Source organism: Corvus kubaryi, unplaced genomic scaffold (genome assembly GCF_017639235.1).
Source record: "Corvus kubaryi isolate FWS band 111438036 unplaced genomic scaffold, C.kubaryi_AGA036_p1.0 split1-131, whole genome shotgun sequence".
Lineage (NCBI taxonomy): Eukaryota > Metazoa > Chordata > Aves > Passeriformes > Corvidae > Corvus > Corvus kubaryi.
This window is the reverse complement of record NW_024582073.1, coordinates 29,485,451-29,505,239: the sequence shown is the minus strand read 5'-3', so window position 1 is coordinate 29,505,239 and position 19,789 is coordinate 29,485,451. Positions and strand designations below refer to the sequence as shown.

At 48.5% G+C, this 19,789-nt stretch overlaps 1 protein-coding gene across 3 annotated transcripts in view; it reads right to left on the bottom strand.

Moving 5' to 3' along the window:
* The window catches only part of PTPRA (protein tyrosine phosphatase receptor type A), a 114,829-nt gene that overhangs the window by 56,824 nt on the left and 38,216 nt on the right, over positions 1–19,789 (bottom strand). The window contains exon 3 of one of the 3 annotated variants that reach the window (XM_042052977.1): positions 854–925. The exons of 1 other annotated variant lie outside the window; for it this stretch is intronic. In XM_042052977.1, coding sequence (XP_041908911.1) covers positions 854–865 — 12 coding nt within the window. In that variant the 5' untranslated portion in view covers positions 866–925. Of the gene's footprint in view, positions 1–853; positions 926–19,789 lie in introns of those variants that run through there. One more of the 3 variants, XM_042052979.1, reaches the window with a different exon arrangement.

Genomic DNA, 19,789 nt, shown 5'->3' with positions numbered 1-19,789 from the left:
CCATTAGCTGCACCCATTAATCAGAAGTGAAAACCCCAACTGTGAGAGAAGGCAAAGCCTCTGTTACAGGAGATTTGGGAGTCTCTGTGGTGACTCCTAAAGGGGTGAAGACCCTCTTTGCTACTGGAAGAGGAGGCAGAGACCAGCAGTGACCATCTCACCCTCCTGAGGATGCCTCTGAGCACAACAGCCATGGCAGAAATGACCCAGCAAGGCAAGAATTCAGATATTAAAGCAGCATAAAAACTACTTATAAACCCATTTAACTCTGCTCACATTTGTATGTTCTTCTCCAAGTTTGTACAATAGTTTACTGCTTTGAAATCAGGGATTTTCCTCTGTTTCATCAATCAAGAACTAAGCAGTCTCTTGCCACATTTGGAGATAGACCAGCTTTCCACAGAAGCTCAAGATGATGAAAATAAACGAATAAAATATATTTTTAGTTTGAGTTTCTTTCTTTTTTTTTTTTTTTTTTGAGATGGCAAGTTAGAACCTGAATTCCAACCCAACCACTGGGTTTCAGCAGAACAAAAAAATCCCTGTGCTGAGTGCTCTCAAATAGGAGTCATGTCCCTTCCAACTCTGCACCAACAGAGACCTTATTATCCTTTGGGGGAGGAAGTCAGATTTTTTCCACTTAGTTACGTTCCCAGGTAGTTCTTAAATAAGATTTCCCTTCCCTCTGTGTTTAAAGGGACACTTTAGCACAAGTTACTGCTTGGCCATAGTGCCACAGTTGTGTACTGAACCCCAAAATAGAGGGATGACCGTCGGGCCACCAGCCAGCACCATTTTATTTCAAGGACAGGACGAATGAGAAGATGCCAAAATTAACAGCACCTCTTCCTACCTTAATTATCATCAGTCAATCGTCCACTTGCACGTCATTAGGAGCCCATAAAGGTTCTGCCAGTGCTGCCCCCTGGAAACAAACAAACAAAAAAAGCTTTTAAAACCAAAGAGTTAGAATCCAGAAACATCTCACGGAAACAGCATTTTTACCTCTGCCAGCAAGGCAATTCCACTTCATTTTGCCAGATGAAAAAGCAAAATGCAGTTTTTCATTATTGCTCAAGCTACAGATGCACTCGAAAAAATGAAAATAACTTTTAAATACAGAAAGCAAAATTGTGGGAGTCTCCAGGGTTAAAAGTGCTTTTGGGAAAAGGTGGCAGGAGGGAATTACAGGGCAGCAGCAGGTATGGATGAGGAGACTGACATTCCCAGCTTGGCCTGATACATGCCCTGCTGTTTGGGTAAAAGTAAATAAAGTTTAGGAAGGTCCAGAGGTAGAGGAAATAGGTAATTTCTATTGTAGTGAGGGCACCACAATCACTTTGGGCTCCTCTGAGGGTGTATTTCCCCAGACAGAAGTTTGGGCATTGGGAAAAGCAGTTCTGTGCGTGTTCTTTTACTTCCACTCCAAGGGAAGGGGACAGAAATCCACATGGGGGTCATCAGGATTTCTGGTGGACACGTACCCATGGCACAGCCACCAGCGCCTTCCCAAGCCCAAACCTCTCTGGATACAGACTTTGGCTGTAGGATCAAGTGTGATCCTATAAGGAACAGGCTGGAGACCTGCAGGGATGTTCATGATGTTCTCACACTTTTGCCCAAACCACCTCCCTCCCCAGCAGCTCTCGGGTTTGGATTCCTGGCTCTATCAGCACAGCCACCCCAGCAGGGCTCCCGGTTCACTCGCCATGTCCAGACTGTTCCTGGTTGCTCCCCAGTTTTACATGCCCAGCCAAGTTGTCTCCACTCCCTGCATCGCAGCTCCCCTTCCCAAAATATTTTTTACCCACAGCAGCTTTGAGGCAGCAGTGGGGCTCCTTGCAGGAGTCTGTGGAGCCAACCCCCAACTAACCCCATCTTCTGGGCTGCTGCTATGAAGTACAGAGTTAGAGACCTGAGGCACTTCTGGATTTCGAGTTGAATACATTTGAACCAAATTAATATTTATTTTCCTATCGACATCTTTCCTGCCCAGCCTTGGGCAGGATGCGACCCAGCCATCTGCTGTGTCGGTGCCAGGAGCTGTGGAGCTCAGACATAATCCCTGGGTGATCTCCTCATTGTTTTTCATCCTGCTCAAGTGTTGACTCGAGCACTTGTTCAATTAGACAAGTCTCAGCACTGCAATCAGATGGGCGCATAGGGCTGATTTTCTACCTCCACAGAGTAGACAAAGTCTGATTTAGTCGAGTGTGATAGAACCAGGAGCTTCAAAGCAACGAGACCTGGAGATCACGTCTGCTCAGAAGGCTGCCAGAATTGCTGCTTAACCCAAGCAGACCACCAGCAACTTCCATTGTAAGAGAAGCTGTGAGACAGAGCAGATTAAAAGACATTGGATCTGCCAGAGAGGAGGAGAGCTGGGTTGTTTTCCTGATATTTCTTTTTTAAGGGAACTGGAGAACAGCTGAGGCATCTGCTTTCCCTTGTCTCTCTGGCTCTAAATGAGTGACCCCAGATGTGCCAGACTTGCTGGTGTTCCCCCCATACCACTTGCATTTTCTTCCTTATGATCCAGCGTTTCCCAACACCTCCCAGGAACACTGCTGTCCTGGGGCAGAGGGGTCTGAGGGCTGCAGGAATTCAGTCCAGCCTTCAGCCTGTCCTCTCCTCCCCGTGCAGCAGGGCTGAAGCCCTTCCATCCTTTGGTTAGCACTGTGCATTTAAACAGCAGTAAATTTTATGGGACCGAGTTAGGAGGTTGGCATAAGCAAATGTGCAGTCAATATTTTCATGGTCAATTTATTCCTTCATTCACAAGGCTGACAGATTCCAAACACAGCCTCGGATGGTGCTAAGTGCAAGAGAATCACAGAATCATGGAATGGTTTGGGTTGGAAGGGATCTCTGGAGATGATCAAGTCCAGCGTCACTGCCATGGGCAGGGACATCTTCCACCAGACCAGGTTGCTCCAAGCCCCGTCCAGCCTGACACTTCCAAGGATGGGAAGTCCACAGTCTCTCTGGGTAACCCGTGCCAGGGCCTCACCACCCTCACAGCCAAGAATTTCTTCCTAATATCCCATCTAAATCTACTGTCCTACAGCCTAAGGTCATTCCCCCTCGTCCCATCACTCCATGCACTTGTTCAAAGTCCCTCTTCAGCTCTGTTTTAGCCTCTCTAGGCACTGGAAGGTCTTCCCAAAGCCTCCGCTTCTCCAGCTCCCCTGCTGCTACTCCCACCATCCCAGAGTTCAAAGGGAATCAGCAATGAAGCCGAGTTTTTCCAAGGCTCGGAGCGAGACTCATGCAGTGCACGCTCACAGCTCCTTGCAAGACAAGGACAACATCTCCTGAAAGCACGGTGTACACTGGGAGATAACAAAAACCAGCAAATGCAAAGGCAGAATGAACACAAGAGAGCTTATCAATGTCAATGGCACGTGTGTGAATGGGGTGTAGAGCCAGCTGTGCCTTCAGGTGGCTGTAAAAATGGATCAGTGGCAGGAGAAGAGGGAAATTGGGGATGCGTGAGTTGCAGTGACTCACAGCCCTCGTTCCCTGTGACAGGAACGGAGCGCGGCGCAGGCGGGCACTCGAGTATGTCAGAGTCGAAACGTGTCCTGTTGTACACACTCACAGGAGTGTCTTACATCCACATCTGTTCTTAGAAATTACTCACGGGCCTCAGAAATCAGCTTCTGCATGGACAGGAAGCGCAACTGCCAAGGAGCAAATGTGGCACGGAGCTGAGAGGAGGCAGCGTGCCCCACATTTGGCTCCTGCAGCCCTGGCCCCACACAATTCTTTCCACTCCTCTGCCTTGTCCCGACCCCACTGTGCCCCGATGTGCCAGCAGTGTAATCTTCTTGCCAGATAAGCCTCCCAAAACGCTATTTCCGGAGGATCCAGTGCAGTCAGCTGGGTGTGGAAAGCCATCCCTGCAACCCACTGACCCCGGGAATACCATAAGAATTCATAATTATTATTTGTATATCTTAGTTGTGTATTTTTGGATGAAAGCAATTTAACTTGGGGAATGCACACGATGTTACAGCACACCAACAGTAAGGAAAACACATGGGATATAGGAAGGAACTTCCATTCTCTACCACCAAAATTCAGTTTTCCAAGCCCGGCAGCATTGGGAAACCCAACACTGACCTGATCCGGGTATTTCTGGCAATGCTGTTACACAAAGTTGCTTCAGAAAGAGATTCAGTTATGAAGGAGACCATTGGACTCAGCATCAAGTGTCTGCCAGGGCAGTGAAAATCATGGAATACCCTGAGCTGGAAAGGACCCAGCAGGATCATCGAGTCCAACTCTTAGCCCTGTGCAGAACCCCCCAAGAATCCCACCCTGTGCCTGAGAACATTGTCCAAACACTTCTCAAACTCAGACAGGCTTGGTGCTGTGACCAGGTTGTCCTGGTTTTGAGTTAGAGTGGATTTTTGGGATAGAGTTGATTTTCTTCCCAGTAGCTAGTACAGCGTCTTGGATTTAGGACGGGAGTAATGTGATGGAGACCATGTCAGATTAAGTTGGAACGAGATGACCTTTAAAGTCCTTTCTGTCCCAAACCAGTTCGTGATTTGGAACAATTTTATCTATTTCTTTTATTAAAATGAGGAATACAAGGTTACAGTCTGAGAGGGTTTTTTCGGAAGAACCCTACTGAGAAAGTGCTCTGGGAATTCAGATGACAACAGCAGTTTTGTTAATCAAGAATATTAATGGTCTAAAATGTTACACACAAAAATGCTCAAGATCAGGGGTTGGCAAAGGTGGCCCACAGTTCAAGGAGTCCTCCATCCCTTGTTAAAATAATTAAAATAAAAGGAAGGCAGGTATTAGTTGGCTAGACAGCCCCAAATCCCACTGCCTGTTAATCCACCTGAAACCCAAGTGTATCACGGCAAATTAAAGCTGCATTTAATAATCCATGCAAATCTCAGCCCAGGAATCCTTTATTCTCTTACCTCCTGCCACGAGTTTAGCCCTGCCCAGCACTGCATTCACGCTGCCAGAGCAAAACTACACAAACCTCCACATTTTAGTAAGAGGAAGAAGGAATTTTGGACCTTTCACACATTTTGGGGTGGATGCAGTTTTGTGCTTCATTGGCTGGGTGAGACCAAACCCTGTTCCACCTGTGCTTGCTTTAATCACATGTATCGACACACATAAATTAGGGCAATTTGTGCATAAATTAGGCAGCATCATTATGCTAATTGGGATGGTATGATTGTGCTGAGAGTGTTTGCAATCTGCCACAGTCCTCTGGGACAGCGCTGTGAGGGAGCTCCTGCCTCTGAAAAGGCTGGAGCTCCTCCAGGACCCCACTGGGCCAGTCATGGCTCCACAGTGACCCAAAACAAGCCTAAATACTGAGGAGAAGGGGTGAGGAGAGCTGGTGTGATCTGCTTCCTCTGGAATGCTGGTTTCTGTTCTCTGCTTCCTAAATATCACATCCTAAGCTCCCCCTGATGCATGAAACACACCAAGTTATAGGTGGCTGCAGAGATAGGCTGCTAGAAAAACAACCCCCTGAAGCGTGTGAAAACCAAAGAAAGAGCAGAAGACTCAAATCCCCTGCACTTTGCTTTATCAAACTGACGTGAAGAAACAAGTCATCCTCACAAAAACCACTGCACTGTGCCCCTTCCAATCCCACCTGAATTGCAACAGAGATAGGAAGGGTTGCTGGGATCAGGGAGGTATCACAGAGTATCCTGATGATCCCTGCCCTAAAAGGAAAAAACAACCCTAAATCTTTCCAACTGAATGAACAAGGATAAGGGAGGAACAAATAAACTGCAAAGTGACAACTTCTCCTTTTGGAATCGTAGAACACCCAAAGCTGGAGGGGACTCACATGGATCATCAAAGTCCAACTCCTGGCCCTGCACAAGACACCCCAAGAATCACAGCAGAGACTCAGTTAAATCAGTAAATCACCATGCACAGGTAGGTCTACCTGGAGTAGGTAACTATCAAGGGATTTTTATTAAGACCTTCAGGGGCTTTTACCAAAACATGGATTTTTTTTCAGCTATCCCGCAGGTATCCTGCAGCCTGAGCCCCCAACACCTGCAGGGCTGTGGTCGGTGTCCCTGTGCAGAGAACAGCTGTGCTGCTGCTGGTGACGCTCAGCTCCAGCTCCAGGGGCTGGTGTTGCACCACGTCTCCCTCCTCCTTATGGCTACCAGGGGATGCTCCCAAAGTCATCCGGTTTTCCTTCCAAAACTGGTCACTAATTTACCAAATGGGACCGTTATGATGAAAAATCCTCCCTGGGGGACTTGAGCTCCCTTCCTTCAGAGGGAATTCGAGCTCGGTTTATTCTCCAGGATCCAGCCAGGAGGTTTTCCTCCAACAGACGTGCTGGCACTTTGCCTGGCTAAAAAACATACAGCAGGAGAGCAGCAAGCACTAAACTACTACTACTAGAAGTGTTAAAAAAAATCAACTTTGAGTAAACCATCTGGTAACACTCACTGCGCCACAGGTGAGGGCAAACACAGTATAGCACCAAAAAAATCATCAATGCTCAGAGAATAAGGGTGTGAAACACCAAACCAGCCCAGGGGCAACCTGGAACAAGTTGCCCAGAGAAGCTGTGGCTGCCCCTGGATCCCTGGAAGTGTCCAAGGCCAGGCTAGATGGGGCTTGGAGCAACCTGGGATAGTGAAAGGTGTCGCTGCCTGTGGCAAGGGGTGAAACTGGATGGTTTTTAATAAAGGCAAAAGGATGAAACACTAAAAGGGCAGGGGCACATGGGAACTGGGGGATGCTCCAGCAAGAGCAGGGAGCAGAATTGAGCTGCTCCAGCTGCAGAGCCAAAGGATTACTGAAACACAAAGGGAAAAAATCTGCAGCCAGCTTCCTTCTGCTCTTCTGCTGCTCCCCTTGCCTGGGTGGTGGCTTTCCCCCATCTTTAAGCAGAACCTTCTCTAAGTAGTTTAGCAGTGAAAGCAAACTCATCTCTCCCTCCCTGTGATGGAATATGGACACTGGCACGGGCCAACATCAGCATCTTAACACCCAATAATTCCCAAGCCTCTCTGAACACCCATCATCTTACCAAAACAACAGCTTTAAAACCTCTTCTCTGCACTCTTTGGTGATAATTAGTTTAAGTCTGTCACCAGCAGATCAGTTTAGGATTGCAGCTAAGCCAAAGGGATATGAAAAGGTTTTGTCCAAAGCCTCTCCACACCAAATCAGTTCAAAAAAGGGAAAGACAAAACACGAGCTGGCTGCACCAGCAGCTCCAACAGTTTCTGCTGCTCAGAAGGGAGCACAGCAAGATTTAATAAACAAGCTCAATAAAGTTATTCTTCCCTGTTTTATTTCCCCTTAAAGCATCAGCCCAGTTTGGTTTTGTTTCCATCACAAACAGCTCCTTTAATCGTTCCTGACGGGAGCACAACACGGGGCCTCGGCGTGTGAAGCCTCCCCCAGCCCCTGCCAGCTCCCAGTTAATGGAGCTGCTCTGCCTCACTACAGCAATTCCTGTAATTCAAGTCTGGCAAACAATTCCTAGGCTGAAAATGGGACAGCATCCAGTCGTTATCTCCTTTTTTGTAGAAAAGAACTAAAAAAAAAAAAAAAATTCAGCGTTATTTACTCTACCTGCCTGTTTGCCGTGCTGGCAGTGCCACCACGCAGGTGTGACAGCAACAAACGCCAGCAGCTCTCGCAGTTTTGCCTGTTGATGTCTCTCCTTTCATCCCAGCAAACAGCCTGTCAGAGCTAAAGGAGCAGCTGAGAGCAAGGAAAGCATCCGGCTCTCTCCTGACAGCTGAACAAGCTGGCAGTTTTCAGGAGGAAAAGCTTTCCTACGCTTCTAAACCATGGCAACTCCTTCCAGAGCTGATCTTACAAGTCTTTTCCAACCTAAATGATTCTATAATTCTAATATCCTATCATTGTAATCTAATTAATTTTGGTGCTGGTGCTTCCATACAGCCTCACTGGTGTTTCTAACCTCGTTCATCTGTACCAATCCACCCTAGAATTTCCATCCCCAAAATTAATGCATTAAAGACCAAAAAAACCCATCAGTTTTCTTGCAGACAAATTAATCGTGGACCAATCCCACCCCGGTGCAGACACCAACCCCTGGCCAAGTGCAGGAACTGTGCACAAATGGAGGTGAAAGGCTTTTGTTCAAATGGTTTTGCTCCCCAGGACACACCTGATAAGAGCCTGCAGCAATGCCACACCCTGAGATAAACCCGTCGGGTTCAGTCTCCCAACCCGAGCTCCGCATCCCGGGCGAGGGGTGGGAAACAAACACCCAAAGAAAACACTCTGTGCGTAACAGGACCATTTCCCTTGGCAAATCTCTCTGCTTTCCTTTCCTCGCCCTCTCTGTGTGCACTGAGAAACCATTCCCTGGCATTTTCCGAGCTACAGTCCAGGTCTGCTCCCTTGGATGGGATGCAGGGCTGATGCCTGACCCTGGAGCAGGAGCACCCCATGACCTCCTGGTGCCTGTAAAACTTAGTCCTTGCTGTTTCTTAGATTGGAATGTGCAAAGAGACAGGGCAAAGCTGTTTGAAAAGAGGCATCCTTTACAAATTGAAGTGATAGAGTTGGGAATAAAAGAATTCCCAGGATGCAGAGATGGCCACTGGCTTTAAGGGCCACGTTCTGGGAAGCCAGTGGATGCACAACTGTACATGAGAGGCTTTCATTAGTGAAGATTTGACAGTCAAACAGTGGCATATAGAATCATGGAATACTCTGGGTTGGAAAAGACCTTAAAGCCCATCCAGTTCCAACCCTGCCATGGGCAGGGACAGCTTCCACTAGCCCAGGTTGCTCCAAGTCCCGTCCAACCTGGCCTTGGACACTTCCAGGGATCCAGGGGCAGCCACAGCTTCTCTGGGCAACCTGTGCCAGGGCCTCCCCACCCTCAGAGTAAAGTACTTCTTCCCAATATCCAGTCTAAACCTACTCTCTGTCAGTGTAAAGATCATTCCCCCTTGTCCTGTCACGCCAGCCCTTTGTCCAAAGTCCTTCTCCAGCTCTCCTGGAGCCTCTCCAGGCACTGGAAGGTGCTGAAAGGTCTCCCTGGAGCCTTCTCTTCTCCAGGCTGAACAACCCCAGCTCTCCCAGCCTGGCTCCATAGGAACTCTGGGCCATATGGATGTAAGCAGATACACAAACAAGCTGTGACCCTACCTGAGCACACCTTGGGAGGGCACCTTGGTCTTCCTGAGTTCCCACTGAGGACACTGGAGCTGCCCAACGTGCCCTACACGGGGCAATGTGCAGCCCAGTCACTGAGGTCTCATTTCTAAGCAAAACATTTGCAACCTTTCTATTCCTCTTCCTCTTTTGACTTCCTTAATGAATAAACAAACTTATGAAGGGGGGGAAAAACCCACTCACACGACCAGTCATCCTCTGCACAGCCTGGGTTTGCTGGGAGCAGCTGGGAAGGGGGAATGGACACGAGGTTTTGAGCAGTGCACCGGGGACATGAGTGGCCTCGGGGCAGAATTGGGGCAGAACCTCACAAAATGCTTCACAGACAACTTCTGCTGCTGGCTCAGGGCTGGTTTTGTTTTTGGGAAGGCGTCTTAATCCGACCCACTCTGTGAACAGAGCAGGTGGGACACACACCGAGAGTTTGCAAGAGGCTGGGCTGTATCCTGGACATTTTGGGAGAGAATGAATACCGTGGAACAGGGTGCCCAGAGAAGCTGTTGCTGTCCCATCCCTGGAAGTGTCCAAGGACAGGCTGGATAGGGTTTGGAGCAACCTGGGCTAGTGGAAGGTGTCCCTGTCCATGGCAGGGGGTTGGAATGAGATGGTCTTCAAGGTCCTTCCAAATCCAAATAATTCCAGGATTCTATGATTTGTGCTTCCCTAAAAGTTCTGGGAAATAAATCCCATTTCCCATCATGCATTTTGCTTGCCAAATGTCAAATTCAAGAATTTCCACGTCTGACCAAGGGACACATGGGCTGTGTCCCATACCCCACCTGTACTGTCACTCCCTGCTCTGCCATGGAAACATCCTTGTTCCTGATGGGAGAGGTTTCACTTGGGTTTTCCTGCCCATCATTCCACCAGATCCCAGCCCACAGCCTGCCAAGCCCCAGGCAGAGATTTATCCACTTGAAGGCAAGCAGGATCTGGTTTAAAAGCAGATCTACACGATGCAGGAGTCAGGTGGTGGTTTTGGCTGGGATTTCTGTGCATGCAGGAGTTGGGACGGGGATAGGGACAGGGACATGGAGTGACCATTCAGGAAGCAACCCAAGGATCAAGCTCCAGCAAGTTATAGCATTGGACAGCAACAGGATATTCTTCATTCCTCTCACGGATGGATTTCTGAGCTGTGGATATAAATACAATGTTGTATTTATATCATTGTTGTAGCCAGGACATTGTGCCTCTCTCCTCTGGGATGCGAGATCAGAGCTACAGCAGGTCATGAAGCTCAAAAAGCAACAGCTCCTTTCTGCCTGTCACTGACACTTGGATTCCTTAGAACCCTTTTTGGTGGCCCCTTTCTGAGGGCGAGGCGTCTGCATCTCCAGATCTGTTATCAGTGCTGGTCAGGACATCCTGTTGCACCTACACATCCCTGTCCCACCTCAACCCCATCCTGCCCTAGCTGAACCTCAAACCCTCAGCAGATCACGACAGAGCAGAGTAAGGCTTTTAACAAAGCTAAACATGGGCAAAAAAAAATTAAGCCAGAGCAGCAGAGACCAAAGGAAAATGGGTTTTATTTCTGCCACTGTCACCACCCCACTTCAGTGTGCTCATAAAAGAGCTTCACCTCCTGGCTTGACCATCAGGCTCTAAAGTCACTGTCAAAGTAAAGTTTGTGAATAAATTCAATTTTATAGAATCGTGGAATCATTTAGGTTGGAAAAGTCCTCTAAGAACATCAAGTTCAACCACTCCCCCAGCACTGCCAAGGCTACCACTGACCCATGTCCCCAAGTGCCACATCCACATGGCTTTTAAATCCATCCAGGGATGGTGACTCTAGGGCTGTGCCAGGGCTGGACAATCTTTTCTGTGAAGGTATTTTCCCTAATATCCAACCTAAACCGGGACACAACTCCTCCACACACAACAAAGTCCCTGTGGTAACTCCAAAGAGGGAACGGATGGACACGCCACAGGACCAGGCTGTTCTCTGTTGTGGGTTGCTCAGCACTTTGCACCAAACAATAATGTTGGCTCTGCTGCAGCTTTTAGGCTGGATGAAATTCAGAGTTGTGACAATCCCCCTGCCCCCCCAAACAGCACTGAAATCCATGGGGACTCAGAAGACATAAGGATCAAGAGAATTGTGGCACAAACCCTCATGTGCATTAGGTCTGGAAGTGTTAAGGGTGTTGTTACAACACAAAGGGGCTACAGGGCAACTGTATGGAGGTGCAGCCCTGGAGCAGCCACCTCCTGGTCTATTCCACCCAAATTCCCAAAACCAGCAAAAGATCCAGGATGTGATTTTTTTCCTGCCAGAAGTTTTGATGTTTCTTTTGGAGGGATACAGCGGACAGCAGCACTAAACCTGCAGGACTCATCACACTGGCAGCAGGATCCTTCCAATTCTGCACGGGGAGTCCTACCATGGGAATTCTGTAACCTTTGGGCACACTGGAGATGGAAAGTGGAGCTAAAAGTCATGGATGAGACTTCCTCATGGCTAGGAAAGCTCTGACTGAGCTGTGGTGGCAGGTGTTGTGTGCAGCTGTGGAGCTTCCCTTTAATCCATCCCGGTGATCTCCTGCAGGATTCAGGTGGCCACAGGTCTCGGTTCCCTTTGGGGGTTTCAGTTTTGTTTCTCCAGTAAAGACCCTACTCCAAGAATAAAATAATTTTTTTGCTTCTCTGGAAGGTCTCCCATAGCTCTGTATTCTTTGTTTAAAACACAAAATGCTGCTTTAAAAAGTTGTGTTTGGGTTTTTTCTAAAATTTAAACCCACACATTTTCGGTTCAAGTTTGCTCAGGTCCTTCCCTCAAGCGAAAGCCAAGTCTCCAACCAGGAGTGACTTCCCACATGGACATCCTGTCCTACCTTAGCTACCAGGACTTGTTTGAGATGATTAATTACCTAAACTTTAAAAAAAATAATTAACACTGAAGGTGCCAAGAACTCAGACCCCCAACAACACAGGATCACAGAGTGGTTTGGGTTGGAAGGGACCTTAAAGACCATCCCAGCTGCCACAGAGTCCACGATGGCATCAGAAGATCCTGCACGTGACAGGTCCACCTTACCAGGAGCAGCAGCTGGAATATGCCAGGCTACAAGGAGACACCTCGATCTAACTCTTGGGGTACACAGCTGCTCCTCCAAAAATCCTGGATGCTTCACAAGCCTGAAGAAAAACAAAGAAATCCATCTGCCACCACTTAGGGAAGGTACACGCTCCAGGTAAGGCAGTATCCTGGGAAAAAGGAGGTTAATTTTCTTTTTTTTCCCCCACTATCGCCCTGCAGCAAGAACAAACCCAAATGGTTTTGCCCTAATTTATGCCTGTTTTCCTTACTATCCTAAACCTTCTCTATTCGAAGGAAGGTTTTGCTGCAGAAACTTTCACAGATGGTGAAAATAATAATAATCTGTGAGCAGGAAGGGTTGCATCCATGTAAATCAACAGCAAAGCTTCCAGCATTTCCAGGGGACAGGTTTTGCCACAGCTCCAGCTGGGACTAAGCGCACTTGTGTTCCCACAATACCACAACAAACCAAACTGGGCATGATCCCATCTCTATCTCTGACACCTGAAGCTCTTTTTTGCCTTCTAATAAACAAGATAATGATTTTTGAGTGAGTTTGCCCCTAACTGAACAGCTGTTTCTCCAGTGTTGCTGATATTCACAATAAACTGGAATTTCTCTCTCTGGATGCTGTTTATTCTGGTTGAACTTAGTTAAGAAAGTGCCATAAACTGAGAACAAGTGAACAGAACTGAAGTGCCAAGATGTTACAGGTATCAAATAGTTGGCCTCAAAGAGGAGGAATTTCTGGGATGAATAAAGGTAAAAACTGCTCTGAGGGAGATCCCCACTTCCACACAAGCAGGTGTGGGAGGAAAGGACCCTCTTGAGCTCAAATGTCCTGGATTATTCCAAAGGACACACTGCAGCCATAAAAGCTTTCCAGGGGAATGAGTGGGTGAAGGACACAGACATCCAAAGCTGTTGTTCTCCATTGAAACAGGAGAGTGAGGGTGGCTTGGAAACCCCGCACGCTCCTAAGGAGTTAAAAGGTAGCTCTGGAGCCTGGCACAATTAACATTCTGGCAGAGTCTATTTAAATTGCAGGGAAAGTTGAGCTTGTCCAACTGGATAGTCAGACTGCAGGTTCCCCCAAATAGGGCTTTGATTCTCCAACACAACACCCGAAATCCTCCCCGGCTTACATAAAACACATGTGGAATCACGCTCCCTGTTGCACAACACAGCTCTAGGGAGAATTCCAGGTACAGAAGTATAAACTGGAGGTCAGTGCTCTGCAAGGGCTGAGGATTTCTCTGGCAACAGAGAGGAGGACAGGCTGGTCCTGGTGGCAAAGCTGCCTTGAGAGCTACTGACAGCATCAGCACCTCCCAAGGCAAGGGTGGGGGGGAGGGGGGGGTTTCACTCAAGCACAGCACTCAAGGACAAAAAATATGAGCAAATATCTGAAAAAAACCCTAAAAGCAAGTAGTTTTTGTGATCTAAACAACCCAACCCAGTAGGATTCGTACTATTTCTGCATCCTTGCATTCCCCATGCTGCTCTAACACTCCCAATAATCACCACTGCCTCGACACCTTTTCTGTTCTCAGGTCCACTGCTCTGTCAGCCTGATTTTAAAATATGCTGCCAGGGTGAAATAAAATCTGACTGTGTTTATCTCAGCCTGCAAAGGGCAGGTCAGCACAGGGAGGGGAGATCTCCCTGCAGCAAAAGGTGTTACAGAATCATGGAATGGTTTGGGATGGAAGGGACCTGAAAGATCATCTCATTCCAATCCCCTGCCATGGGTGGGGACACCTTCCACTATCCCAGGATGCTCCAAGCCCTGTCCAACCTGGCCTTGGGCACTTCCAGGGATGGGGCAACCACAGCTTCTCTGGGCAGCCTGTTCCAGGGCCTCATAGTAGAGAATTTCCATCTAAAATCTAATAGGAATCTCTCATCTTTTATTTTAAAACCACCCCCCCCTTGTCCTATCTTTATCTGCCTGTATAAAAAGTCACTCGCCCTCTTTTTTTAAGGCCCTTTAGGTACTGAAATGCCACATCCCCTGTGCAGAGACCTTACATGGAGCTCCCAGTCATTCTGGAGGGGATGATACACCACCCTGTCCCATCTCCACAGAGCAAGGCTGCAGTTTAAAGCTGGCTTTATTAGACTGAGTCTAGAAGGAATGAACGGGATCCAGGAGCTATGGATAAGGGAATGACCCTGAGCCCTGCTACAGATCAGAGATCTCAGAGCAGAACCACAGAATGTCCTGAGCTGGAAGGGACCCACAAGGATTATTGAGTCCAACCCCTCTGACAGGCATGAATGACTGTGCAAAAGTGACTGCACGTGGGCAGCTCTTCACACCCCCCAAACCCAGCAGCGCAGGCACCACTCCCGAGCTGACACAGACACATTTTGGAGCTTTATCCCACGGCTTTGTTCTGAAAGCACTGCTGACTGACAGGGGCCAGCTCAATGGACTCGCAGGAAGGCCAGGAGCTCGCAGGAGCTTCCCTCCTGACAGCAGAAAGCAGCACACACCAACCATGGTGCACAAAAGCTTTTGTTTTACATCTCAAAACCAAGCCACCGTTGCTGCTCCAGGACTGACAACTGCCCGTGCAAGCAGCGGGGCTGAAACCCAAACGGTGCAAAAACCCAGACTTTGGGGGGTTTGAATCCTGAAAAGAGACTTTTTTTAAAGAAACGAAGGTAAGAACGCTGCAGCTCAAAGCAAATCCCAGAAGGAAAAGCCTCCCCTGGATGCTGTGGGAGGTCAAACCCCAGTAAGTGGCATTTAGTGATGCTGCATGGGGCACGTCCTCACCACCCCAGTGAGCTCCCCAGCCTCGGCAGTGCTTTCACAGCACCACGGAACGGTTTGGGTCAGAAGGGACCTTACAGATCCTCCAGTTCCAAGCCCCTGCCACGGGCAGGGACTCTGTTTTGGAGAGGAACAGCCTCCCTGAGCTGGGCTGTGCAGTTTCCAGTAGCAACTGTGCCTAATCCAGCCCCGAGACAAAACTGCCGGCGCTCATTCATACCCACGGCACGTGCTGGGCAGACTCTGGGCATGGCCACAACTACTGCATAGGTTTGGTTTTTTCCCCCCTCAGTTTAAGATCATTTTTTAAAACATTTTTAAAAGAAAATAAGCATATTTAAGAAAGTTTTTTTACCAATATAAAATTTTAATAGATGAGGTTGGGATCAGGTTCTGTCTAAAGGGTGAACAAAAGCCTTTCCCTCTGCATGTTCATTGTACAAAACAGATTTATTTCAGTGCTTTATTTTCACAGTATTGGAGAAATAAACAAAAAAAGAAGCTGGTTTAGTGGTGAAATTCTTGATTTTTTAAAAAAGAATTATAAGAAAGGAGATAAAAATCGTATTGAAGAGGATTAAATCAGCAGTTGCTCTGTCCTATATTCAGGACACAGCACCAAAAAGATGCCTAATTGACAAAATAATGGTGGGATCACATCACCTATTGGTACTGACAGATAAGAATGTAAAAACTGAAGCAAAATTTAAAAATACATATTTTTCTATGAAAGTTTCAGAAGAGGCAAGTTACCACGCACGTGGGCTAGTGAACCAGGAAGAAACATCACTGAATTGCTAATGCATCTTTTTGGTAACTTCTTCAACAAGTTTCCATCTCTAATTTTAATTTGAGGTATGTGGTAGATGCACAAATACACAGATATTTGTCCCTTTTTCTCTCTGGGCACACTCAGCTACCAGCACCATGTGAGGAAGGGGACTTAGCAGCTTTCCAGCATCTCCAAGGACATCAGGGAGAAGGGCGAGCCCAGCTCTTACAGGGTGGGAGGACAGGAGGTGATGGGCAGAAGATGAATCGAGAGGTTCAGGGTGCAGGGAGAAGCTTTTCCACCACGAGGTCAGTCAAGCTGGGTGCCCAGAGGTTGGGCAATCTCCGTCCCTGGAGGTTTTCAAGATGGATAAAGCCCTGGGCACAATCAGAATCAAAAAGGTTGGAAAAGCCCTCTAAGATGATCCAGTCCAACCATTTCCCCAGCACTGCCAAGGCCACCACTGACCCACATCCCCAAGTGCCACATCCACACGGCTTTTAAACCCCTCCAGGGATGGGGACTCCAACACTGCCCTGGGCAGCTCTGCCAGGGCTGGACAGCCCTTTCCATGAAGAAACATCCAACCTAAACCTCCCCTGGCCCAGCTTGAGGCCGTTCCCTCTCCTCCTGTCCCTGTTCCCTGCGAGCAGAGCCCAACCCCCACCTGGCTGCCCCCTCCTGTCAGGGACTTGTGCAGAGCCAGAAGGTCCCTGCAAACACACAGAAACCTGGATAATGGAATTACTTTATTCTGCATAAAAACGTGTGTAAAAAAGAACAGAGGCCCCAACACCTTGTTTGAGAGACAGCCCAGTGCCATGATGTTTAAAACCTTCTGGAAAACAACCTCAAGTCCCTGTTTTCCATGTCACCCCTTCCTGAGTTTCCCCTCCACATTCCAACAGTGCCTGCCCTTCGCCTCCCCAGCCAGCCTGGAGAGATGTTATTCTTCTCACAAAAAAAAAAAAAAAAAAAACCCAACCCAAAAAAACCCAAGAGAAAAAAAGCCCCGTTGATTATTTATGCTGCTCTTTGAACAACACCAGCTATTGTCAGGGAGTGTTTTACAGCTCTGAATGTCACATTGAGAGTCTGGTCATGCCAGGAGAAAAGCCTGCCGCTGCCATGTCCAGGCATAAATCCCTTTATTCAAGGCACCCGGAGCCCAGAACTGGGTAAAACCTAAAAGGAAGCTGGTGGGTGTGACAGCCACATTTTGTACAATGACATAAAAAGGAACAGGCAAAGCTGCTCGAGTGGTTTTTTTTGAGGTAAAAGGTAGAAAAACTACAAGGAGGATTGTGCAGAGCCAGGTGAGGCCGAGCTTGGGCTGGATGCTGCTGTGGAGGAATTGCACGGAGAAGCGTGGGGGTGAGCAGAGCTGGAGAGCTTCCCAGCAGGACCCAGGGAGCTTTTGCTGTCGAGAAAACCAGGCTGGCTGGACAAGAAACCCATTTCCTGCCTGATTGTGACTGTGTGAAGGGAAACAGGGCTCTGGAGGCAAACAAAGCCCAACCACCTTTGGCTGGGGAGCGCCCCAAAACCATGGAGCCACTACAAGCAAAAAAGACAAAAAAAGTGTTAAAAAAAACCCCAGTCAGGCCCTTTTCCACGGTGTGTTACGTTACAAAGCAAAACTGGACAGGTTGCAATCTTCCTCTGCCGCACCCCAAATGCCAGGTTTCAGGTTACTTCACCCGACGTACCTGCAGGAATTCGCTCGGAAGCGCGGCATTTCTACCGAGCTCTTAGAGCCAACCTTACTCTGCAGCTCTTCCCAAAGTCCTGCAAAGAAAGCAAGTGTCATTTCCTTCCCCCTCCCACACCCCCATGCGCCGACGAGGAAGTTATAACCCATGTGAAATAATAAATATGGCCCAGAAAAAAAGGGAATGCGGGGAGCAATAGGAAAGGCAGCGTTCCCGTGTTACTCCAACCTACAGGATCCATCCTTCCAGCCTCCCACTCAGGAAACGGCTTTTCAACACTGGCTATCAAAGCTCCTCCCAGTTTTGGCATCTCCACCTCTTCTCCCTGCAGAACTCGTTTTAAGCACTGAGGGTTTGGGGTTTTTTTTAACCAATTCGTGGATATTTGCACCGTATCCAGCATTGGCACTCACGGTTTTTCCAGCGGCTGTTGCACATCTCGCAGGTCTGTTCACTATCAGCAAACATCCTGGCAGTAATCCTGGATTTATCTCTTTGTCTTCCTGATAACTCCCCCATGGCTGCGCCCTCAAAGCCCAGAAATCCAGTTTGCCACCCCTCACAAGGAACCTCCAGGCGTTTTGGAGAGCTCTATCATTTATCTCCTCCACAATCTCAATTCACCATGAAAATATTTGGTGAAACCCATCAGCAGCTTCCCTGATACAAGTGCAGAGACTCTACCACTACTTCTGCCCACACAATTTTCTCTAACATCCAAAAAAAGAGGCGAGCTGTGGGGTTTTTAAAATACAGCCCTGTGCTGCTCAGCACTCCTGTTCCCCTTATCTTTGAGGTCCCCATGAATTTTCCCAGCAATGGCACCGTGCTGCTGCAAAGATCTCTTGATTTATGCAAAACTTGATCCCTTTTCTGCCCTTTTTATGAGCAAAGGGTTTCTCTTTTTCTTTGGACGTAGCCTGGTGATTAACTGCACACTGCCACAAGACCCGTGCACTGCAGTCCTTTGCTGAACGCCGCCACAAAAGCCTTTAGATTTCTGAGGATGAGAAGGACGCCGGGAGTACAGACACCTACAACAAAGAGAGCTACGTGCAAGCATCACCTTCGGACCTTCCTTTTTATGAGATACTGCCTTTCATCCTCGATTTTAAGCAGGGAGCAGGGAGAGGGATTTTGCTGAGGTCACCGGCGAGGCTGGTGGCACGGTGCCATGATCCGCCGTGCTGTATCCATCAGGTACCGCTGCCTCCTGAGCCAGGGGATGGAGAGATGGAGAGAGAGGCTCTCAACGCCAGAAGGGAGCAATCTGCAGCAGGCAGGGAGCATGGAGAGTGTGCTCAGGGAAGGGCAGGGACATAGAAAGGACCTGCACCCTGCAGCTCTCGCCGACCAGCTTTTGCACCTGCACAGCTCCTGGGATGAGTCGGGTTATTCCTCATTTCCCAGCAGTGTGAGGGAGGGAGCCTGGCCTGAGCTCAGTAATTCCAGCCAGATCCCAATGCCAAGAATTGCAGGGTTGTGCCAAGGCATTGAATCAATGGCATTTTCTGGGCTCCCCAGCAGAAGACAGACATAGATCTGTTAAGCAGGTCCAGAGGAGGCCATGGAGATGCTCCAAGGGCTGGAGCCCCTCTGCTCTGGAGCCAGGCTGGGAGACCTGGGGGTGCTCACCTGGAGAAGGCTCCAGAAAGACTTTAAACCCCTTCCAGCCCCTGAAGGGGCTGCAGGAGAGCTGGAGAGGGACTTGGGAAAAGGGATGGAGGGACAAGACAAGGGGGAATGGCTTTACCATGCCAGAGGGCAGGGTTAGATGGGATATTGGGAAGAAACCCTGTGAGGGTGGGGAGGCCCTGGCACAGGTTGCCCAGAGAAGCTGTGGCTGCTCCATCCCTGGAATGTTCAAGGAAAGGTTGGATGGGGCTTGGAACAGCCTGGGATAGTGGAAGGTGTTTGGTAGAGTTTGGAACTGGATGGTCTTTAAGGTCCATTCCCATCCAAGCCATTCTGTGATTCTGCAACTGGAGCCACCTCATGTCCATGCCCAGGACAAATGGAAACAGGAGCAGCTGTGGCTGCAGCCCCGAGACCACTCTGACCTCGGGTGTTGATGATCCCTTAACCCAAGGCCCTTTGATTTACCCCTGCTCACAAGTTCTCCTCTCCCACATGAAAGGTGTCCAGAGCAAGCCAGAGGCAGCAATACCACTCAGGGAAGAGCTCCAGCTTCCTTCCAGGCACTCAGGCTGGAGAAATGAAAAGGATTTAAAGCAGATGACAGAGTTGTTAAAAGATGATCCTTTGGTCTTAGTGGCTTGGTGTTTTTAAGACGT